At 34.2% G+C, this 19,476-nt stretch overlaps 2 protein-coding genes across 3 annotated transcripts; one reads left to right on the top strand and one right to left on the bottom strand.

The window, feature by feature from the left end:
* The first annotated feature begins 59 nt into the window (after positions 1-59).
* LOC100244195 (metal tolerance protein 2) lies at positions 60-13,190 on the top strand. Of its 2 annotated transcripts, XR_786167.3 has the most exons (13): positions 60-664; positions 997-1,066; positions 3,889-3,986; positions 4,166-4,320; positions 4,737-4,852; positions 7,330-7,426; positions 8,131-8,215; positions 8,796-8,858; positions 10,105-10,210; positions 11,403-11,545; positions 12,318-12,397; positions 12,498-12,589; positions 12,691-12,709. XR_786167.3 is itself a non-coding variant. In XM_002269442.5 (12 exons), the coding sequence occupies exons 1-12, from the start codon at positions 176-178 to the stop codon at positions 12,851-12,853; spliced, it is 1,677 nt and encodes a 558-aa protein (XP_002269478.3). In that variant the 5' UTR covers positions 77-175; the 3' UTR covers positions 12,854-13,190. The 2 variants fall into 2 exon arrangements, 1 of the variants encoding a protein (XP_002269478.3); XM_002269442.5 differs by lacking the exon at positions 12,318-12,397 and having other exon boundaries at positions 77-664; positions 12,691-13,190.
* Positions 13,191-14,962: 1,772 nt separating this feature from the next.
* Positions 14,963-19,356, bottom strand: LOC100266539 (transcription termination factor MTERF2, chloroplastic-like). Its single transcript, XM_059738801.1, has 3 exons — positions 17,784-19,356; positions 17,682-17,704; positions 14,963-15,247 (listed from the first exon to the last, which is right to left on the bottom strand). The coding sequence occupies exons 1-3, from the start codon at positions 18,974-18,976 to the stop codon at positions 15,066-15,068; spliced, it is 1,398 nt and encodes a 465-aa protein (XP_059594784.1). The 5' UTR covers positions 18,977-19,356; the 3' UTR covers positions 14,963-15,065.
* Between the last annotated feature and the right edge of the window lie 120 nt (positions 19,357-19,476).

Below are 19,476 nucleotides of genomic sequence, written 5' to 3'. Positions count from 1 at the left end.
TTTATATATAATACCATGTTCTGATTAGAATCAAATCATGAAAAAAAAAAGGAGAAGAAAGAATTTGGTAAACAAAATTTAAAATGAAAGAAATTAAATTTATTTACAATACGATACCTCTAATTTGGTATTTTTAGCCCAAAAATGTTAAAATGAACAGAAAATAAAAAACCCAATGCATGTACAGACATTGGCTGTTGCACTGGTTTATCGTAAGACAGAAGCACCAGATCTCTGCCCTCCTGTATCTGCAAACTACTTTCTCTTCCAATTGAGATTTTGTGCAGCAATGGGTTTCAGGTTCCAAAATCTCAATTCCATTCACAAAACCCTCGTCTCAAGAATTTCAAGTCACACCCACGGAACCCTTCTCCAAACCCCTAATTTTCCAAACCCCACTACTCGATCCTTCATTCCTCAATCATATGACCCTTCTTCAATCTTTCCCCACAACCCCATTTTTAGAGTCCCCAGAAGGTGGCATTTTGGCCACTCCCACAACCACCATGACCACCAGCACCACCACAGCAGCGAGGTTGGAGAGAGCATTTTTCGGCTGGGTCTCTTTGCCGACATCGGGTTGGTAACCGGGAAAACTTTAACCGGCTATTTATCTGGCAGCACCGCCATTATCGCCGATGCAGCGCATTCTGCCTCCGATGTGGTAATGCAATTTGCCTTTCTTCTTTATAATTTGCTAGGAATTCAATTCAGTTAAACGATGCCTTAATTCAGCGATTTGAAATGGGTTGTATGGATTTGATTGCTTGATTGATTGTTCCTTAATTGTTCATCAAAATCATTTTGATGATGGAGTGTATTAATGTAATATCATCTTGATGATTGGGTAGACCTAATGCATCTTTTGTTCCCTTGAATTGTGTGCTGGAAGAATTTTGGGATCAGGTTTTTCTTTGTTCTAATTTTAGGTCTTTTTTTGTGGTGGTAATTACTAAGTTGATTTTGCTCACCAGCATTACTTCCTGTATGTTTCAGGTTCTTAGCGGTGTCGCATTATGGTCGTATAAAGTTGCAAAGGCTCCTAAGGACAAAGAACACCCATATGGTCACTCTTTATTTGTACCTACGAGCTACTCCATTGATTTGATTATGCATATTTAGCCTTACTTTACTGCCATTTTTATTGTTATTGATATTTTTAATAAGGTAGAAGAGTGTGAAGAGTAGTTTATTCTTATCAAGGGTTTGCTTATGCCCTTTGACCCTGTAAAAGTTGTTCCTGGTTTTTATCTTTCTATCATAGTTTTGAAGAAGCCACATATATGATGATTCCGTAGGCTACTTTGGATGTTTCTTGCTATGTGAAAAGAATGAAGTAAACTGATTAATTCCTGTAAGGAAGTTGCTTTCACTCATGAAGCAGAACCAAATACAATTCCTAGAAGTCTGTTTTAGAAGGTTTTTTTAGGGTTTTTAGTGTGCTTTTGGGTCTTTGCAGCTTGCAAGTGTATACTGGGTTAGTCATCAATTTGAGAATAACTCTATATGAAGGGGTAAATATCGATGTAAAGGGCAGTGATGGAGAAAAGGTTCTGTTTTATCTGAAGTTATAGTTTTGGATGGTTAGGCTCAGATGCCATTGTCTTCTTGGAAGTAAATTTTTTTTACAACCCAAGGTGGATTCATTCGCTCATGCATTAAGTTATATTCTAAGGTGGTATTTGTTTTTTGGCTGAATAAAAAAAGCCAAATATTTTGGCTTTTTCTATTCAGCTAAAAGTAATTTGTTGACATCATCCAATATAACTAAACTGAACCTATTGATAACAAATTCACTTTAGTTATGTTACATGATATCAATAGGTTACTTTTATCTGAATAGAAAAAACCAAAATATTTGGCTTTTTCTATTCAACCAAAAAACAAACACCACCAAAGGGTAAAACTTACTACTTATTAATTAATGAATTAATTTGACTTTAAGTTAAATTGTTTGTAAGTTGTTGACTTAAAACTTATTACTTATTTTTTACTTCAAGTATTAAGATTGTTTGGTAAAGTTAACTTAAATTTTATTATAAATCATCAAATTGAGATATTGACCTTCGTTGATCTCAACTAATATTTATATCTTCAATAATATTAAGTAATAGATTTATTTGTTAAACCGTCATATTTAAAGTATTGTAGAAACATGAGATAACTATAAAAATATTTACTATAAAATATTAGTTGTAAATGTAGAGTCATGGTTGTAAAATATATTTTCATCAAACATGGTTGGCATGGTTTGGCACCCTTTGTATACTCTCTCTGTGTACTTTGGGTGCTTTTTGGTGCTTCCCTTTTTAATACATGGTTACTGTTTACTTATTAAAAAAAAAAAAAATCATCAAACATGGGTAAATGAAGTAAAAGAATCTTGAGATTAAGAATATGGGGGTGTGGGTAAATGAAGTAAAAGAATCTTGAGATTAAGAATATGGGGGTGTTTGGTAAAACTTAATGCTTATTACTTAATGATTTGAGTTGACTTTAGGTTAAATTATACTTAAGTTGTTGACTTAAAACTTATTACTAAATTCTTACTTTAAGTATTCAGGTTGTTTGATAAAATTAATTTAAAATTTATTTTAAATCATCAAATTGATATATTTATCCTCATAGATTATAATTAGGACAAAAGAGGTTAAGTAGCAATGAAGGTTGTGGAGTAGCAAAAGAGATCGTGGAGGTATCTAGGACAAATGAGAGTAAAAAGGTAAAATAAAGATGTGGACTTAAGAATAAGTTAATTGTTTTTACTTATTACTTAAAATTGTTTTTGACTTTAAGTCATACTATTAAGTTATTTTACCAAATATAAGGGGTGTTTGGTAAAACTTAATACTTGTTACTTAATGACTTAAGTTGACTTTAAGTTAAATTATTTTTAAATTGTTGATTTAAAAACTTATTACTTAATTATTACTTTAAGTATTAAAGTTGTTTGATAAAATTAACTAAAAACTAATTCTAAATCATCAAATTGACATATTTATCCTCATAAATTATAACTAAAGTAAAAAAAGTTGAGTAATAGTGGAGGTTGTGGAGTAGCAAAGGAAATCATGCAGGTAACTAGGGCAAATGAGAGTAAAAAGGTGAACTGAAAATTTAGATTTAAGAATAAGTGAATTGTTTTTACTTATTACTTAAAGTTGCTTTTAACTTTAAGTCATACCATTGAGTTATTTTACCAAACATACTTAATTTACTTAATGACTTAAATTAAATTATTAAGTCACTTTAAGTTATTAAGTTGGTTTACCAAACACTCACATACATAATTTACTTAATAACTTAAATTAAGTTATTAAGTCACTTTAAGTTATTAAGTTGGTTTACCAAACGCCCACTAAGTTAACTATTTTAACTTAATATTTAAAGTTATTTTTAACTCTTAGTTGTAATATTAATTTATTTTATCAAACATTCTTAATCTACCTAATGACTTAAATTAAGTCATTAAGTCATATTAAGTAATTAAGTTAATTTACCAAAAACCCACTAACTTGGAGCTATCTCCACCTGAGAAGTCAAACTGGCCCCAAAACTAAAATAAATATTTTATTAACGGCAAATAGATGAAACAAGGCGAACTGCTTCACCATCTAGTGCTATATGCCGGTTTGATGCTATCATCATCTAAAGAGCATGACTTCCATCACAGTTTATTCCCTTAAGATAAGTGACTATAGAGAACCTTTTGCTATATGTTCCTCATTGTCTCCCAGAAATCCCTCTTTTATTAGGCATAAAATTGTTATGGTTGTTAATATTGTATTGATCATTTAATGCTATCTTCCCCCATGATAGAGATCATGGTGCTTGTCATGCTTGATGCTTCTACATCTTTAATTGCTTTTATCTCTTGTTATCTTTCAGGACATGGTAAGTTTGAGACTCTAGGAGCCCTTGGTATTTCTTGTATGCTTTTGGCAACAGCTGGAGGTATTGCATGGCATGCTGTAGATGTTTTACTGGTATGAACTATTTTTCTTTCTTCTGTTCCCATTCCAAGGGGCATCTATCTGGTTCAGTATCTAGGAGTTGAAGAAATTATGAATAATTGTTAAGCAACACAAATTACTAAGTCTCAGAAAGTAGTAGAGTCTGCTACGTTCACTCTCCTTCCTCAGAGTTCATTGTTTGTCATCTGCAGGGCGTGCTCTCAGCAGCTCCTGAAGTAATTAATCATTCATTGGCACATGAGCATGTGCATAGCCATCACCATAGTGGACATCACCATGGAATCGACGTGGATCATCCTGTACTAGCTTTGAGTATGACTGTCGTATCTATAGCTATTAAAGAAGGGTATACCTGTCATTTTTAGCTTTTAGCTAAATATTTTTTTTCTTATTCTATTATTCTTAAGATCAATTTATCTTTGCTTGGATTTTCTATTTTATGTATTATCTCCGTTCGACAATTGTAATTTGTTTATTGCACACTATTGTCCTTTGCATTGTAATTACTAATTCATGCTCCCCCTACACACTTCTACTTTAGTTCAGTCAATTGAGAATTCAACTGGATGAGGTTTTTTCTTGATGAATTGATCATGGTCAGTAGATATAGGCACTACTTTCTGTAACTCTGTGCTTTTACTCATGTGATTAGGTTTTATGATTTGCCTGGGATAATCATGCTTTATTTGGACTTCTGTTGTCTCTTTTCATATGATATAGCTATTCTTTTGGATTCATCATCATTTTTCTCCTTGCCCACAGGCTTTACTGGATAACAAAAAGAGCTGGCGAAAGGCAAGGTAGTGGACTGATGATGGCAAATGCATGGCATCATCGTGTAGATGCTATCTCATCTGTAGTTGCTCTCATTGGGGTTGGTAAGAACCTTTGGTTCTTGCAATGAACATTCAGTTCTGATAAGGTTAAATATAGTTCCATTAATGGTCTTCCAATCTCTAGTTAATCAGGTTGTTTTGTTTACAACTCATCAGTACTTAAAATAATGTTGGAATAATAGTTTATTTATGTATTTATCTTAGAAGTACTTGTAAAATTGTAATAATATTGGGTATAATGCTTTATTGCAGACATAAAATATATAGTACTAATTACTAATGGAAATCTCAAAAGAAAAATAAAAAAAATAACACAAACATAAAAAAAGGGAAAGAAAAGAAAAGAAAAAGAAAAACAGAAGGAACCATAGGAAGGAATCATGGGAAAACACAATATCGTGCTTATGATAAAATCAAATTGAAGTAGGCTGGAAATAAGAGAATCATTAATTATAGAAAACGAAATGTGTATCACAAGTTGTGCATTAAAAACAAGTGATGAAGTGTTGGGAAGGGCATGTGAGGTTTTAGGTTCAAGTCCTAATCTGGACAAAAGTTTACCTATCAATTAAAAAAATGAACAAACAAACAAACGAATAATGAAGTTAGGGGTTTTCAAAACATTAAAACAAATAGAAGTCCTTAGATCTTCATTAAAAAATATGCAAGAAATAATATAAAACATCCTAAAATTTTCTTGGACAATCAACTTTTCTAAAAGCTAAAATCATTGGGATTTAGGCTCAATCTATATTCGGCTCTCCAACATCCTCTTTCTCATGTGCTCCATATCCCTACATGGAGAAATAAATATGCCCTTCCCAGCATACCCATGGACTCAATAAATTAAGGAAATAAACACGTGTTGAAATTTGAACTCACGATCTCCCCCTAAACAAAGCTTTAATACCATGTTGGACAATCGATTTTTCCAAAAACTTAAGCTATTAAGATTTGGACTCATAATATATATTATGCTCCTTAATACCCTTCCTTACGTTCAGCTTCATACCTGCACTTAGAGAGACAAACAGGTTTGCAGGCAAATGAATCACCTAAAGTCTCCTTTGGACTTTGCACATGACTCAAAGCATTGGGGATAAACATGTGGTGAGGTTTGAACTCATGACCGCCTGCTAAATGAGGCTTTGATTCCATGCTAGACAATCAATTTTTCCAAAAGTTTTAAGTTGTTAGGATTTGGAACCATAATATAAATATGGCAAACCAAATATATGGCAGAGATATGCAACTATATATCAAAACAGTCTGTAATATTAAACAGTTATGTTTTTATGTTCAGTTTGTTGTTTACTGCAAATAATGGCGTTGGGGAAATTTAGTGATTGTGCTTTGAATGTTGGCTTCTTGTGAATCAAACATGATGGTTCATGATTTTACTTGTTAGAGAATAATAGTCCATGGCAGAAAATAAATCGGTTTCATTGTAATGCATAGCTTATGGGTTTCCCACTTTACAGTTCTTTATCTTCTCCAACATTTCACCGAACTATGATTGTGTGCCATCCAGTATCAATATGAGTTGCTTGGCTTTGAGTTTAATACAATAAGCACTTGGGGATTTAGCAATAAGAAAATTTATGGCTACGATGTATGTGATTAGTATTGTACAGGGTGGGATGAAATTGACCACATGTCCACTTACTGACCTATGAGAGTTGAAAATTAAAAGAAATGGTAGATGTGAAGGGCAGCAAACAGGGAAAGAGGTTATAATGATTTGGTTGGTGCTGACAGAATGAAACAAGGGAGACTATGGGGTTTCCTGTGCAGGAAAATGAGTGCACATTCTTGAAGGTGATTCATCATTTACATCTGATGGGCAATACCATTAAAACCTGTAGTATCAGTCACTCATTCACAATGATCGGATTACAAAATTCATTGCTAAAGTCTGTTAATAATTGATGTAAAAGAGGGTAGTTTCTATTTCAACATTTCAACTGAGTAGCTGTATTCAGAAAGGAAAATAAAAATGAAGTGCAGTTATTAAAGAATGTCTGATATACTTTCTGAACCAATTCACTGCTTGTTTTGAACCAATATTTTGGTCAAACTGGGTCCATTCTGTTGATCTTTTGGTTTGCTTCGACAATAGGCTTCCTAATAGAATCCAACAAAAAAGGAATATATAGTTGTTAGATTGGGTTAATTTAAGTGTGCTAAAATCTTTTTTTTTAATACCTAGTAATTGATTGAGGTGAGATACTTGGACTATAATTTGTTCAACATTAATTGTCAAACTGAAACTTCTGTTCTTGCCTTACCCATCTTTATTTAATTGCAGTGATGATATGTATGATGGCAAGGTTTTGATGTTCTATTATGTTTTCCATTTGTCTTTAATTCTGTTGCAGTTATTTGTGTAAATGCCATGAAGGTACAGGGCTAATATTTAAAATATTTTTTTCGCTATTAAAAGTGATTTTCTTGTACCATTAAATATGGTTCAATGTTGCAAACATTCACTAACCATGGCTCATTCATCTTGACTTCAGGAGGTTCCATCCTTGGAGTTAAGTTTCTGGATCCCCTTGCTGGACTAGTTGTCTCAGGCATGATCCTAAAAGCTGGACTTGGAACTGGGTACCAGAGGTATTTAATTTGGTCTTCTTTAACTTATCAAAAAAAAATCGGTTTTCTTTTATTGTTGTGCCACTTAGTTTAGGACTCAATGCTCAGTAGGATAGGCTTAGCTTTTTATTCCAAGTGGATAGCTTTTAGGCATGTATAATTAAGCAGATGCTCTTGTAAATTTTTATTGATCACTTCACGTGGTTTTAGTTAGTTCAGTGGTTGAAGGGGTTGAACTGCATTTATTGCCCTTGTAGACTGTCTCCATGTCAAAACATATTCAAGGTCTAGAATTTTAATCTTTCTTTTCTTTTTCTTCTTGTTGCATTGCTTTGCTCATACAGTCAGTCTTTGACTTTAAGTAAATACTTCTTAATTGGTGGATCAAGAAAGTTATTCATTGTAGCCCATATCTCCCAAGGGCATCAAAGCAAGGTTGCTTCACTCCCTTACAAATTCTAAGTTTCATTTGATCTAATGACCTAAGGCAGTATAACAAGGATACATGTGAGTAAGTGGAGAGCAAATCATTGCAAAGGAAATATGATGTTATTCTCATGATCCCAAAATAATGAGGTGTTGATTGCCCATGGTGAGCTTTTTGGTGGTCAAGAATTCCATAATAATTTTGATCCCAAATTTGTGTTTAAAAATGCTATTAGTATCTGACTTAATATAAGATGAGAACTTGTTAACATGGATTTGGCATGTGTTTAACTTGATAGTGTAATGGAACTGGTGGATGCTGCAGTTCCTGTGCAACAATTGGATCCTATTAAAGAAACAATTCTGCAAGTTGATGGAGTCAAAGTAAGTCTTAGTTTTTTCCCCTTTCACCAATGCTTAGCCCATTTTTTGTGTTCAGCTTTTGATATTTGGCCTTCCTATCTCCCCCTGTTAATGGGCATTTCGATTGTTCCTTGTAGTTCTGTTGTTAAACACAACCTCTACTTGACAATTTTCTTTAGTCATCCATTTTCTCCATATTATTTAATTTATGGATACATCTTTGTGTGAGAAAGACATCAACTATCCTAATTGCAAGGATGGAGCTTTTCTGTTTCTAGTTTCTTGTTTGCAGCTTGATCACTTTAGGCATGATTATTCTTCTCAAATGCATATTCATGGTTGCTTTCTTATTTTTTTCTTTTCCTTTTTATAATTTTTTTAAATGCCTCTTATTTTTGTTCTAATTCACTGGATATAGTGGACTGGATTTGCATGACTAGTTCTTCATCTATTAGGAGTTTATTGAGGATTTGTATTCTGTAAATCATACTTTGCCATCTATTTGCTCATGGCTGCTGATTAACTTGAAAATTTTAGGTAGTGTCTGGTTGAATTGTCTCTCAGGCATGCTTGCTTAAGAATTTCCTCAAATTATTTTTAGGGATGCCATCGGTTAAGGGGAAGGAGGGCTGGTTCATCACTGTATCTTGATGTACACATTGAGGTAGGTCATCCTGAATATTACATTGTTTTGCACCAAATTTTGTCAAGCCTTCAGTTTGCCGGACTTTTCACAAGAGTACGGTAATTAAAAAAAACTATTCTTAAATTATCGTAGCAGAAAAAGTTATTCCAAATGTATGGTAGTTTTTGTCAGGTAGGAGAGAGGGGCACGGATAAATTTTTTTTTTTAAGCAAAATTGTCTTTTGAAAAGACGATTTTAAAAAAATTAAATGGAAATAAATAAAAAATTCAAAGGGAAATTGTCTCTTGAAGAGACGATTTCCCATTTTAAAAAAAAATTAATATGAAATCCAAACTAATTTAAAAAAAAAAAAAATTCAAAGGGAAAAAAAATCAAAATCAAAAGGGAAATCGTCTCTTGAAGAGACGATTTCCCATTAAAAAAAAATTAATATAAAAAAAATATATTACAAAAAATAAATAAAATCCCAAATTAAAAAAAATAAATTCAAAAGGGAAATCGTCTCTTGAAAAGACGATTTCCCATTAAATAAAAAATTAATATTACAAAAAGTAAATTTTTTTAAAAAAATCCCAAATTAAAAGAAAAAATTAAATATTACAAAAAATTGGAAATCCCTAAATTAAAAAAAATAAAAAAATTCAAAGGGAAATAGTAGAGACAATTTTCCCATTTAAAAAAAATAAAATTCAAAAGGGCAATCCAAACTAATTTAAAAAAAAAAATTCAAAGGGAAAAAAAATTAATATTACAAAAAATAATTTTTTTTAAAAAATAAAATAAAATCTCAAATTAAAAAAAAATTAATATTACAAAAAAAAAATGGAAATCCAAACTAATTAAAAAAAATAAAAATTCAAAGGGAAATGAAGAGACGATTTCCCTTTTGATTTTTTTTTTTCCCCTTTGATTTTTTTTTTAAAATTAGTTTGGATTTCATATTAATTTTTTTTAAAGAGATGATTTCCCTTTTAAATTTTTTTTTTTTTTTGGATTTCCATTTAATTTTTTTTAAAATCGACTTTTGAAAAGACGATTTTAGTTAAATTTTTTTTTTATCCGTGCCCCTCTTTCCTACCTAGCAAAAACTACCATACATTTGGAATAACTTTTTCTGCTACGGTAATTTAAGAATAATTTTTTTTAATTACCGTACTCTTGTGAAAAGTCCTCAGTTTGCCTGTAAACTGCATCTACATGTGATCACTGGAGCTGATGCCATTTCTCCTTAACAAAGGTCTGCTAACTATTTTTTCCTTGCAGGTTGATCCTTTTTCTAGTGTTAGTGCTGCACATAATGTTGGTGAAAATGTTCGTCATCAAATTCACAAGTCCCATCCTGGAGTATCTGAAGTTTTCATACACATTGGTACTATACTTGCTTTTGGGCCCTTTTTTTGGTGCATGACCATCTACACTAGACTTTAGTGTCATAGGTACTGTGAAAGCATTAATGCTAAAGATATTTTGGAATGACAGAGATGGACGTATATAAGTTCACACAGATTAATTGTTGGTAGAAAGATTTCCTTGCTTGATGTTCATGCCACTTGGAATGCCTAGTACTTAAAAGAGCTATTTCCTTGCTAGAGTATGAGCATTGTAATTATGAGTTATTTCTCAATTAGCTGTCTTTTGGTGGTGCATTGTGAATTTCAATGCTCATTTGAGGGATATTGTAAAGATTTGGATGTTGCTTTGGTAATATTTGGCATTTTCTTTTCTTTTTTATTTTATTTTATTTTATTTAGATAGTTTTATTGAAGGACAGTTGATCAAACTGAAGTTGGTCAAATCTTACCTTGGTTATGCTTGCTTCAGCCTTCATCAGAAGTTTGTTGCAGCCAATCAGTATTTTGTGAACCATTGCTAAGAATTGTTTGCAAACTACACTTTCCACAATTAAACTATGCTTTCATTCACTTGCATGCCCTGAGCTCTTGCCTGGTAACAGTCCACAAATAGGTCACAGCTCATACTTCTCCATCTCACTTAGCATTAAATTGTTGTTTTGCATATGCTGCATTTGTTCACACCCTTCTTATGCACATGCTATTCTGCAAGGTACACTCCTTCCTTCCCATCCCATCCTTTCTCTTTTCTTCTTTAGTCCTGTACTCTCTCTTAACATGACATAATAGAAAGGTGGTTCATAGTCGTTGTATTTTTGTTGAAGTTATTTTTCCTCAATGTTGTAATTAGTAAAGTTGGTGGACTGCTGCTTTGTCTCATATTTGGTTATGATCATCAGGGCAGATTTTTAAGGATTGATAATTTATTGAACTAAAGCAAATATTTTGCCACTAATTTCATGTGCTGCCTCTTGAACTTCATCATTTTACTTATTTTTTTTGGTTTTTTTTTTGTTTTTTGTTTTTTGTCTTTTTTCTTTTTGTTTCATTCCTTATGGATCACCCTCTTTCGCCCCCTTATGTTCTTCATTTAATATGCCCATGTTGCACATGCACGTACACATTGAAATACAAGAGATTCCGACTTCTTATCATATCCTATCAAATCTCATTTCATGTGCCATTTGCTTGTTGTTAATGTCCTTGTAGATCCTGCAATTTCACAAATTTCTCCCAGTATAATGGAGCAGCAAGAAAATTTGAAAGAAATGAATTATCAAAAGAGGAATGTTTCCTCAGAGCATAATGGGGTTGAAATTGTTTCAAATGTTCTCTCTTCAAAGTTCTCAGAGGTATCTTTTTTCTCTTTCCAAAGTTATAGCATGAAGTTTATGATATGATCTACTGGAAACTTTTGATTTATGCAATGGAGAATGATCCTGGTGAAGGTCTATGACCTCCACACTCCATGTCTTTAAGGCAGTGACCTAGCATGCTTGAAACATCTGATTTTCTCATTTTTTTTTAAAAAATTTTTTAGAGTACTTAAAATTATTTTATTTGCCCATCATGAAGACTTTTTCCATAGAAAATATCCTAGGTGTGACTGTTCTCTAGTTCCATATATTCAGTTTTGATGCTCAGTAGCCCTTGGTTTGTAATGCATAATGCTTCCAAGGAAGTTGGACCTAGGAACTTGATTCCAGGTTGATAGAACTTATAAGTATTAAATGGTAATTTGGTTGTATTGATTAGCCTTAAATTTTCCATCCTTGTTAATCAGTCTGCTTGAAAAACTGCAAAGGTTTTCTCAAATACCCTCAAAGAAACTTTCTTGAGATAGAGGGAATTCTTCAGGAACTTCAGAAATTGTGTAGAATATGCTCAAGTATTGAATACCCTGGATTCGTGTAGAAACAGTGTCCAGATTACAGCATAATATTTTAGGAAAAGAGACCTGTATAGAAGGTTCTAATGAGTCTCCAGTAATCTCTATGAACTACTCATTTTAATTTGTTGGATCGAGTTGGGAATGAGGAGTGTCAGGTTGGGTACCCTAAAAAAAAAAAATCCTATTTCAAATGCTTATAAAGAATATTCCAATTATTTTTTCTCTTCATATAGGCAAAGAAAGAATTTAATAAAAATTGCCTACAAAAAGAAAGGGCAGTGCCCAAGCACATGGCAGCATACAAAAAGCACAAGTAGGTTTTTTGAAGCCAATTCCATTTTGTTATTCTTTGCTGGCAGCTATGTATTAATCATATTTTACCGATCACAATAACAATTTTAAATGGGTTTCAGAAAATGGTTGTTGAGCGCATAACACAGCACTTGTTGCAAGGCAAGACTCTGCTCCAAGTTGAGGTTTCCATGCCTCCTCATATTTTGATTCGGTAAGAGCCCAGACAATCAGACTTTGTTTTTTTTTTTTTCATGCTTATTTGAGCAATGCAAATAATATGAAGTTTTTATTATTTCCTCATTGTCATTTTAGAGATGCAATGAGGGTGGCAGAAGAAGCAGAGGAAGAAATTTTGAAAGTAGCCTCTGATGTTATTCGAGTCAGTATTCTACTACGATTGGGACAACCTATTCCAGAGCTTCACCAAAGATTACAAGAATGCAACACAGAGAAAGGCCAGAATACCCGCCCATAATTGGAAAGTTTTGCATCATTTCCAGTTAGATAAAGTTTTCCTTTTTGCTGCAGCTGTGCTATATGCATTTAAAACTTTATGCACAATAGAGATACTTTTACCAGCTATAAGGAAGAGCTGTGTAGTTGTAGTTGAAACCCACTAAAAGAGCAGCATAATCTGAGGGCAAGAAAAGAAATAATGCTGTAGTTTGCCAATAAATTACTATGCTGTGGTTGTAGTTGAAATGCTAGATAAAATTGTGAAAAGTCAGTTTCCTAAAATATTGATGTTCAATTTTTCTCTGATATGCTTACAATATTAATTTGTTATTAATTACTTTTTAATATTTTGACCATGTCAAACTTGCTTGACTGATGTTGGAATTTGAATGTGTTAGAAAAGGTCTCAAATTCAAATAGAAGATTAGTCAAATTGTGACATGTTATAATTGTTGAAGGCAAGCACATAGTCACTCTAGCTCCTAGCTTTACATAGCAGCTGCAGCAGCAGCAATCAACCTCCATCTTTAGAGTCTGTTCAAATTACTCCAAAGCACTAGGATAGGAATGTATTAGATGCCTGTAACTCAGACCAGTGAACTAGTTCTGGTCTCAAGATTACCCCTCAATCTGTTGGCTATCTTTCTGGCACTTAGGTATTCAAGCCATCACCTCAGATCCTTGTGACACAAAATGTGACATTATTTGCTATATCTTCATTTGGTTTGTCAAATATTTAGAGGCAAAAGAGGCAATCCAGGCAGTATTTGTATTCTCCTTACAAGTTCAAGTCAAAGAGAAGATTCGCCTATAGTTTCTCCACCGGGTGCCATAGTTAATTGAGCTCTAGTAGTGTAAAGGCTTGCATTTCCTCAAAGTTAGCAAAAAATCAGCATTGAGTTCACACAGATGAGATGGAGCACATGTGTTTGTAAATCCATGGATTCTGAAAAGGGTGAGCAACAAATATTGGTCCCCTTAGAGTGAAGAATGCCTTCTTGGTAGTATACAGATAGAAATTTCAGGAACAAACTGAGAATCCAATACACGAAATTATGAAAGATATTTGTTCTGAACAATTTCTTCTTTGGAAATGATCAGAATTATATGATAGGTGACATAGTGTGATAACAGAGTTGGGTGGTAGCCAAATATCTCCATGCCATGCCCCCTTCTAATTGGGAGCATTTTGCAGAAGGAACTGTCTTTGCTCAAAGCAACTGATTATATATCAAGGGAGGTATTTGTTCTCTGTAAGGAGGGACTATCAATCAAAGATGATTATCTACAACTTGAAGAGTTCTTTTATTAAACAAAACCCCTAAAAGCCATGAGCCAATACCCTTCATAAGAATTTAAACCACTTCAGCTCTAAACATCACACTCACTGAAACGTAATGAATGACAAAATGTAGCCAGATTAAGAATACCACCAAAAATTAAAACATACCTGAAAGTACATTCACTAGTTGAAACAAAATGCACCTTTAGCTCCTTGCATGCTTCTCAGCTTACTGGGCATTAGCAAATGTTTTCAGCTGTTGTTCCCCTCCCAAGGCAGGCTTCTATGTGTTACCTGTCTGCCACTGGAATCAACTCTTCCCATCAGACTTGCATGTTGATTTTTAACTCTTGAAACAACTCACAACTTTTCATGTGGGGAAGGAGCCAGAGCACCCTGCAAACTAAACTATGAACATTTGGGTAGAAAAGACTATCCATGCCCCATATTGGAGCTCTGGCCTCCCCACTTCCATGAGCTTTGGGGCAGCCAATATTACATAAACCAGGAGGGAAGACTACTAGGGCAGAAAGCAATTATAAGTACCCAAGATGAAGCAAGTTAAGAATCTGTTTGGTAGTGGTTTTAGGAAGCACCTCTAGCCATTCTTAAAATTTTTTATCAAAAAAGTTGTTTTCAAATGATAGAAAGTTTAGAACGCTTCCTAAAATCATTGCCAAACAAACTCTAAAGCAATAATATTACTGACATTTAAAGAAGTGTAAATCAAGTCAATCTAATGTGTTTGAAAGAGAAGCACAAATAGAAGAAAGAAAACAGATGAATCACTTGGAGAGTTGTGAATTGGATATGCTACAACCGTTTCATCCCACATTTCTCCTCAGACTCAAAGCCAAGTTCCAGAAAACTCATTTTTCCTTGATGTATATTCAACAACTGAGGAATATATTCCTGGAATTTGATCACATATTTATCCAAGAAATCCCTCTCATTGAGCATAAAAAACATACTTAAACACAAATCCTTCTTTACCAACCCCTTTCAGTAGCAAAGATTTCACCACTGAACACCTAGGGATGATCCTCTTCACCAAATTATATCGCAAAACCAGTGGATATTTGGCAATAGCTACAGCTTGCCAACCCATCTTATTAACCAAAAAATCGATCACTCATTATTTTCTTCCCAGATATCTTCATACATAAGGGATCTGAGGAGGGTTATGACTTGAGTCTTGTTTTTCTGGGGTTTCAAACTGTATTTTGGGTACAGATATGGCAGTTTCTGCAGACGACCCACATGAGTTCAGGAGGTAAGACACCCTGAAATACTGTTGTTTAGATAAGCTGAGAGACCTCAAGATAAAAGTAGTTTTGTACTTTGAAGAAAATGCAGTTTGGGTCCTTGATATTTCCAAAATGTGCCTCACATGTGGCAGTGAAACTAGCCTTTTACAGAGTAAACTACAGTCATTTGCAAAGAATGTAAAATGTAGTAAGAGTTCAAGAAGACCAAGCACATGGGCAAGCTATCCAAAACTTTAACAGTTCAGAAGCAGCCAGGTTTTGGGAAATCCCTCCTCTTAAATTGCCCCACAAAATCATTTTCCATCAAAACAGAGGAATGAACTCACACTGATGTTGAGCCTAATCTTGAAGCGGAAATGGGGGTTTAGCTTTTGGTAATCAGATGTTGATGGTTCTAAACCAAACCTCACATTTGGACCATGTAAAGGAGAACATGGATGGAGCAACACGTAAGAGAAATGTAAAACTACCATTGCTACAATACTGCCATCACTTCCTCAAGTTCAACACAAAAAACAGCCCAGCTTTCTTGTTTGTCTATTTCTAACCAGGGACCTACAACAATTAAAAAGACCAAATTATGTAGATTTTGGTAGAAAAGAAGAATGGGATTGAAGGGGAAATCCAACCATTGCCTGGAAGCGAAGCAATGCAATTCCAAGAAACAATATTTCTATGCATCAAATCCTGAGTAAAGTGACACAATGAGCACTTCTCTAGAAAAATCCTCTGATTGTAAACAACTTGTTTTATCCAACAAAAGAGAATACTTAGCTCATTGGCACATTCACAACAATGCTGATTCAAAAGATATAAAGTGCTGAAAATTAGGGATGTAAAACAATCGACCATTATAGAAGCTTTGGAGTTCTTGTCCTTTTGTTATTGCCTCCATTTATCATATACTTCCTGTGTACTTGAGTGTCCCCCCCTTTTTGATAGGTGTCATTTATAAAACCTATTACGAAAAAAAAACAAGCATTTTAGAAACTTGTTTGTTGCATCATAATGACAAAATTCCACTGAAAACTAACTGACACACAAGGAATAAGTAACCATCAGAAAGCAGACCGAGTTTGGAGATATGAGTGTACCATGTTTATGAATTAAAGGTTTCTGAAGATAGTGACAACCAAGTCTGTTCCCCTTAAATGAAATAAAATATGACTTTTTTTGAAGTAGAGATAGGAGATTGAGGATGTGTAAACATGTGCATCAAGTGGGAAACCGTGGAAGCTACTTTATTTATTTATTTTTTTTATAGGAAAAGATAAAATTATTAAGCAGTGCCAAACAAAAAATGGGGCATAACCATGGTGCACAGGAAATTTATAGAGAACACCAAATGGCGGGAAAGAAAGGCAAAGAAATGAATCTAATAATGACAGAGAGACCCCCATCAAGGGACTTTCTAGATCAGAGGAGTGGAATAAAAATGAAAGGGACTTTGAGGGGTCTATATGCTCCACATCTTCTAGGGATTTAAGATTTCTCTCCTACCAAATGATCCAAAACAAACAGCCACAAAACAAACTGCAAAAGATAGTTATTGTTCATCTTGTGCTACTCTGAACCACCCCTCATTTGGAGATTCTCAGAAGGATTTGACAGGTAGCATGGTTCGAAGAAAGCGGAGTTGGGTGGTGAATGAATCTCTAGGCACCCTCCTCATTTACAATAATTGAAGTGTTTTCCAGAGGAAACCATATTTCCTTAGAATAGATATAAGCAATAAAGGAAGGTCTTAGCACTGCAAGGAGGAATTCATTGATTAAGAGGAGGACCATCCACAACTTGGAGTTGGGACATGTCTTATGCTCTGGAGCCCTCCTTCAATTTAAAACAAAGCTAAAAGCTAGGCCCTGATAAGCCCCAACAGGAGCTTAACTTCAGTTGAGAAAACATGAAGTGTTAACTCACTGCAAATATAATGAAAGGGAAAAATGTCAGCAAGTTCAGAAGACTACCATAATTAATAACATTCCTAATGTTGCTTGGGTGAAACACTGCCTACATTGTTTTTTAAGTCTTGAAGAGGAACATTGCAAATGGGGTTGGGGGGGAGGGGATGGATGACAGATAAAATGGACCTCTCTGAAAACCAAACTATGGGGCAGGAAAAGTCTATCTGTACAAATATTGGGTTCTCCTCTACACTTTCGATTCACAATAGAACATATACATCTCCATGAACTTTAGGGTGTCCTACATTACTCATCTTAAACAAGGAAAAAAAGCAATCAAAGTTAACCCCCAGCTGAAGCTGATTGAAGTGATTATATCATCAACTTAAAAACAGTGCAAAGAGAAGTTAACATGCCTGCAAAACCAAGTTTCAAATAGGAAAAATGACAAAAAGGATAGTTACTTGGAAGTTGGAAATGCAAAGTTGATGCTACAACTGTTTCTTCTCCCATATCCCCTCAGATACAAAGCCAAGTTCAAAAATACCAATTTTTCCTTGATATACATTTAAAAGCTCAGCAACATCTTGCTCATATCTGACCACAAACCTATTGAAGAAATTCTTTTCACTGTAGCCTAAAATACACAAACACAGATCCTTCTTCACCAACCCCTTCATTTGAATAACTTTCACCACTGAACACCATGGAATGATCTTCTTCTCCAAACTGCACAAAAAGACTGTTGGATACCTAACAACAGCTGCATGTTCCCAACCCATCTTATTAACCAAAAAATCCATCACACTCATTATTTTCCTCTCAGATGCTGCCATGCATAAGGGATCTGACTTGAACATCAACATAATATCATCATCTGTCAAACCCCACCCCCTATAAACCTCCATTTTATGCTCCCACATTGATTCACCCATTTCACAGATCACTTTTACTGCTTTCACAAACTTAACTCTCAAAGGATCAAATCCCATTTCAGTAACCATCTTGACAATTCTACTAAACTTTTTCTTGTTTTGGGACACTGCACTAGGGTGACATGTCACAAAAAACGAAATCTTTGATATGGGAACTCCAATTTCTTTCAGAATTTCAATATTTGGAGCAATGGTGTTTTGCAAGGTTTGACCATTAAGCCAGTATGACTTACTGAGGGCCCTCACAATTTTTTCATTGACTATAACTACACTCTTGAGGAAATTATAACTAGGAATAACATGATTTTCCAAGCTCCTTCTCAAGATCTGTGGGCTAGCAGCGACAATGCTGGCAAGGTCAGGCCCTGAAAAGCCTACAGAACGGAAAAACTCCAGTTTGGGCAAAAGGGTCTTCTCAGGATTGGCAGTGAGCAGGACCGGATACCTGCTTACAATTTTGGAGATATGGGTATTGGTGCATCCATAATTCCTAAGGAGTGCGAGGACGGAGTCTGCTCTCTCTGGGGTTTCAAACTGTACCTTCCGTGATGCAGACAGAGCACTTTCTGGGGACAATCCACATGAGTTCATGAGGTAAGACACCGTGAAAGAGTGTTGTTTGGGCGAAGAGAAAGATCTAAACATAAGAAGTTGCCTATTTTGAAGAAAATGCACCGGGGCCCTTGAAATTTCAAACACTTGCGCCACATTTGCGAGTGACACTACTCTTCTACAGAGGAAACTAGTACCCATTTCTAGAGAACGCTCGTGTCTCTCACCAATTTTGAAGATCGTAAAGCGCCGAATCTCGCCCAGCCCTAATTTGTAGCATCCGTTGCAGAAAAACAATGGCCAAGGCAGCGAACAATCGACAAATCAGAAGCAGCTAGTTAGATATGGAAATATACCACCATGCCCAAAAAAATTTCCTCAATCCATTTTCTATCTAAACAAGCAGAGCCCAGAAAATCTCATCTCTCCAGCAAACATTGCACTTTCTAGTGAAAAAAGTAACGGGAAAAGTGAAACTCAATAAACCAAAATTTATTTTAAATAATTTGGTTAATTTCTTCATGGCATATAATCATATTTTTGTAAAATTTTTTACTTCAAAATAAATGCATTAGATTGGTTGACAGGTTTAATAATTTTTAAAATAACTTAAAACTCAAAAAATAACCAATTAATATCATATATTTTTGAATAAAAATTAATATACAATTAATCCAATATTCATTGTTTTTACAAAATTA

Source organism: Vitis vinifera, chromosome 7, assembly GCF_030704535.1.
Source record: "Vitis vinifera cultivar Pinot Noir 40024 chromosome 7, ASM3070453v1".
Taxonomy (NCBI): domain Eukaryota; kingdom Viridiplantae; phylum Streptophyta; class Magnoliopsida; order Vitales; family Vitaceae; genus Vitis; species Vitis vinifera.
Note: the sequence above shows the minus strand (reverse complement) of the source record. Positions and strands in the feature narration are given on the sequence as shown.

Excerpts from the sequence above, each read along its gene's own strand:
- LOC100266539 (XM_059738801.1), bottom strand. The coding sequence starts at position 18,976 with ATGGGTACTAGTTTCCTCTGTAGAAGAGTAGTGTCACTCGCAAATGTG. Across the intron at positions 17,705-17,783 it reads ATATGGGAGAAGAAACAGTT|GCATGTTAACTTCTCTTTGC; the intron begins GTAGCATCAACT and ends TTGGTTTTGCAG. Across the intron at positions 15,248-17,681 it reads TGTTAACTTCTCTTTGCACT|TGATCGATTTTTTGGTTAAT; the intron begins GTTTTTAAGTTG and ends GAAAATAATGAG.
- LOC100244195 (XM_002269442.5), top strand. The coding sequence starts at position 176 with ATGCATGTACAGACATTGGCTGTTGCACTGGTTTATCGTAAGACAGAA. Across the intron at positions 4,321-4,736 it reads TCTATAGCTATTAAAGAAGG|GCTTTACTGGATAACAAAAA; the intron begins GTATACCTGTCA and ends CCTTGCCCACAG. Across the intron at positions 12,590-12,690 it reads CCTCCTCATATTTTGATTCG|AGATGCAATGAGGGTGGCAG; the intron begins GTAAGAGCCCAG and ends TTGTCATTTTAG.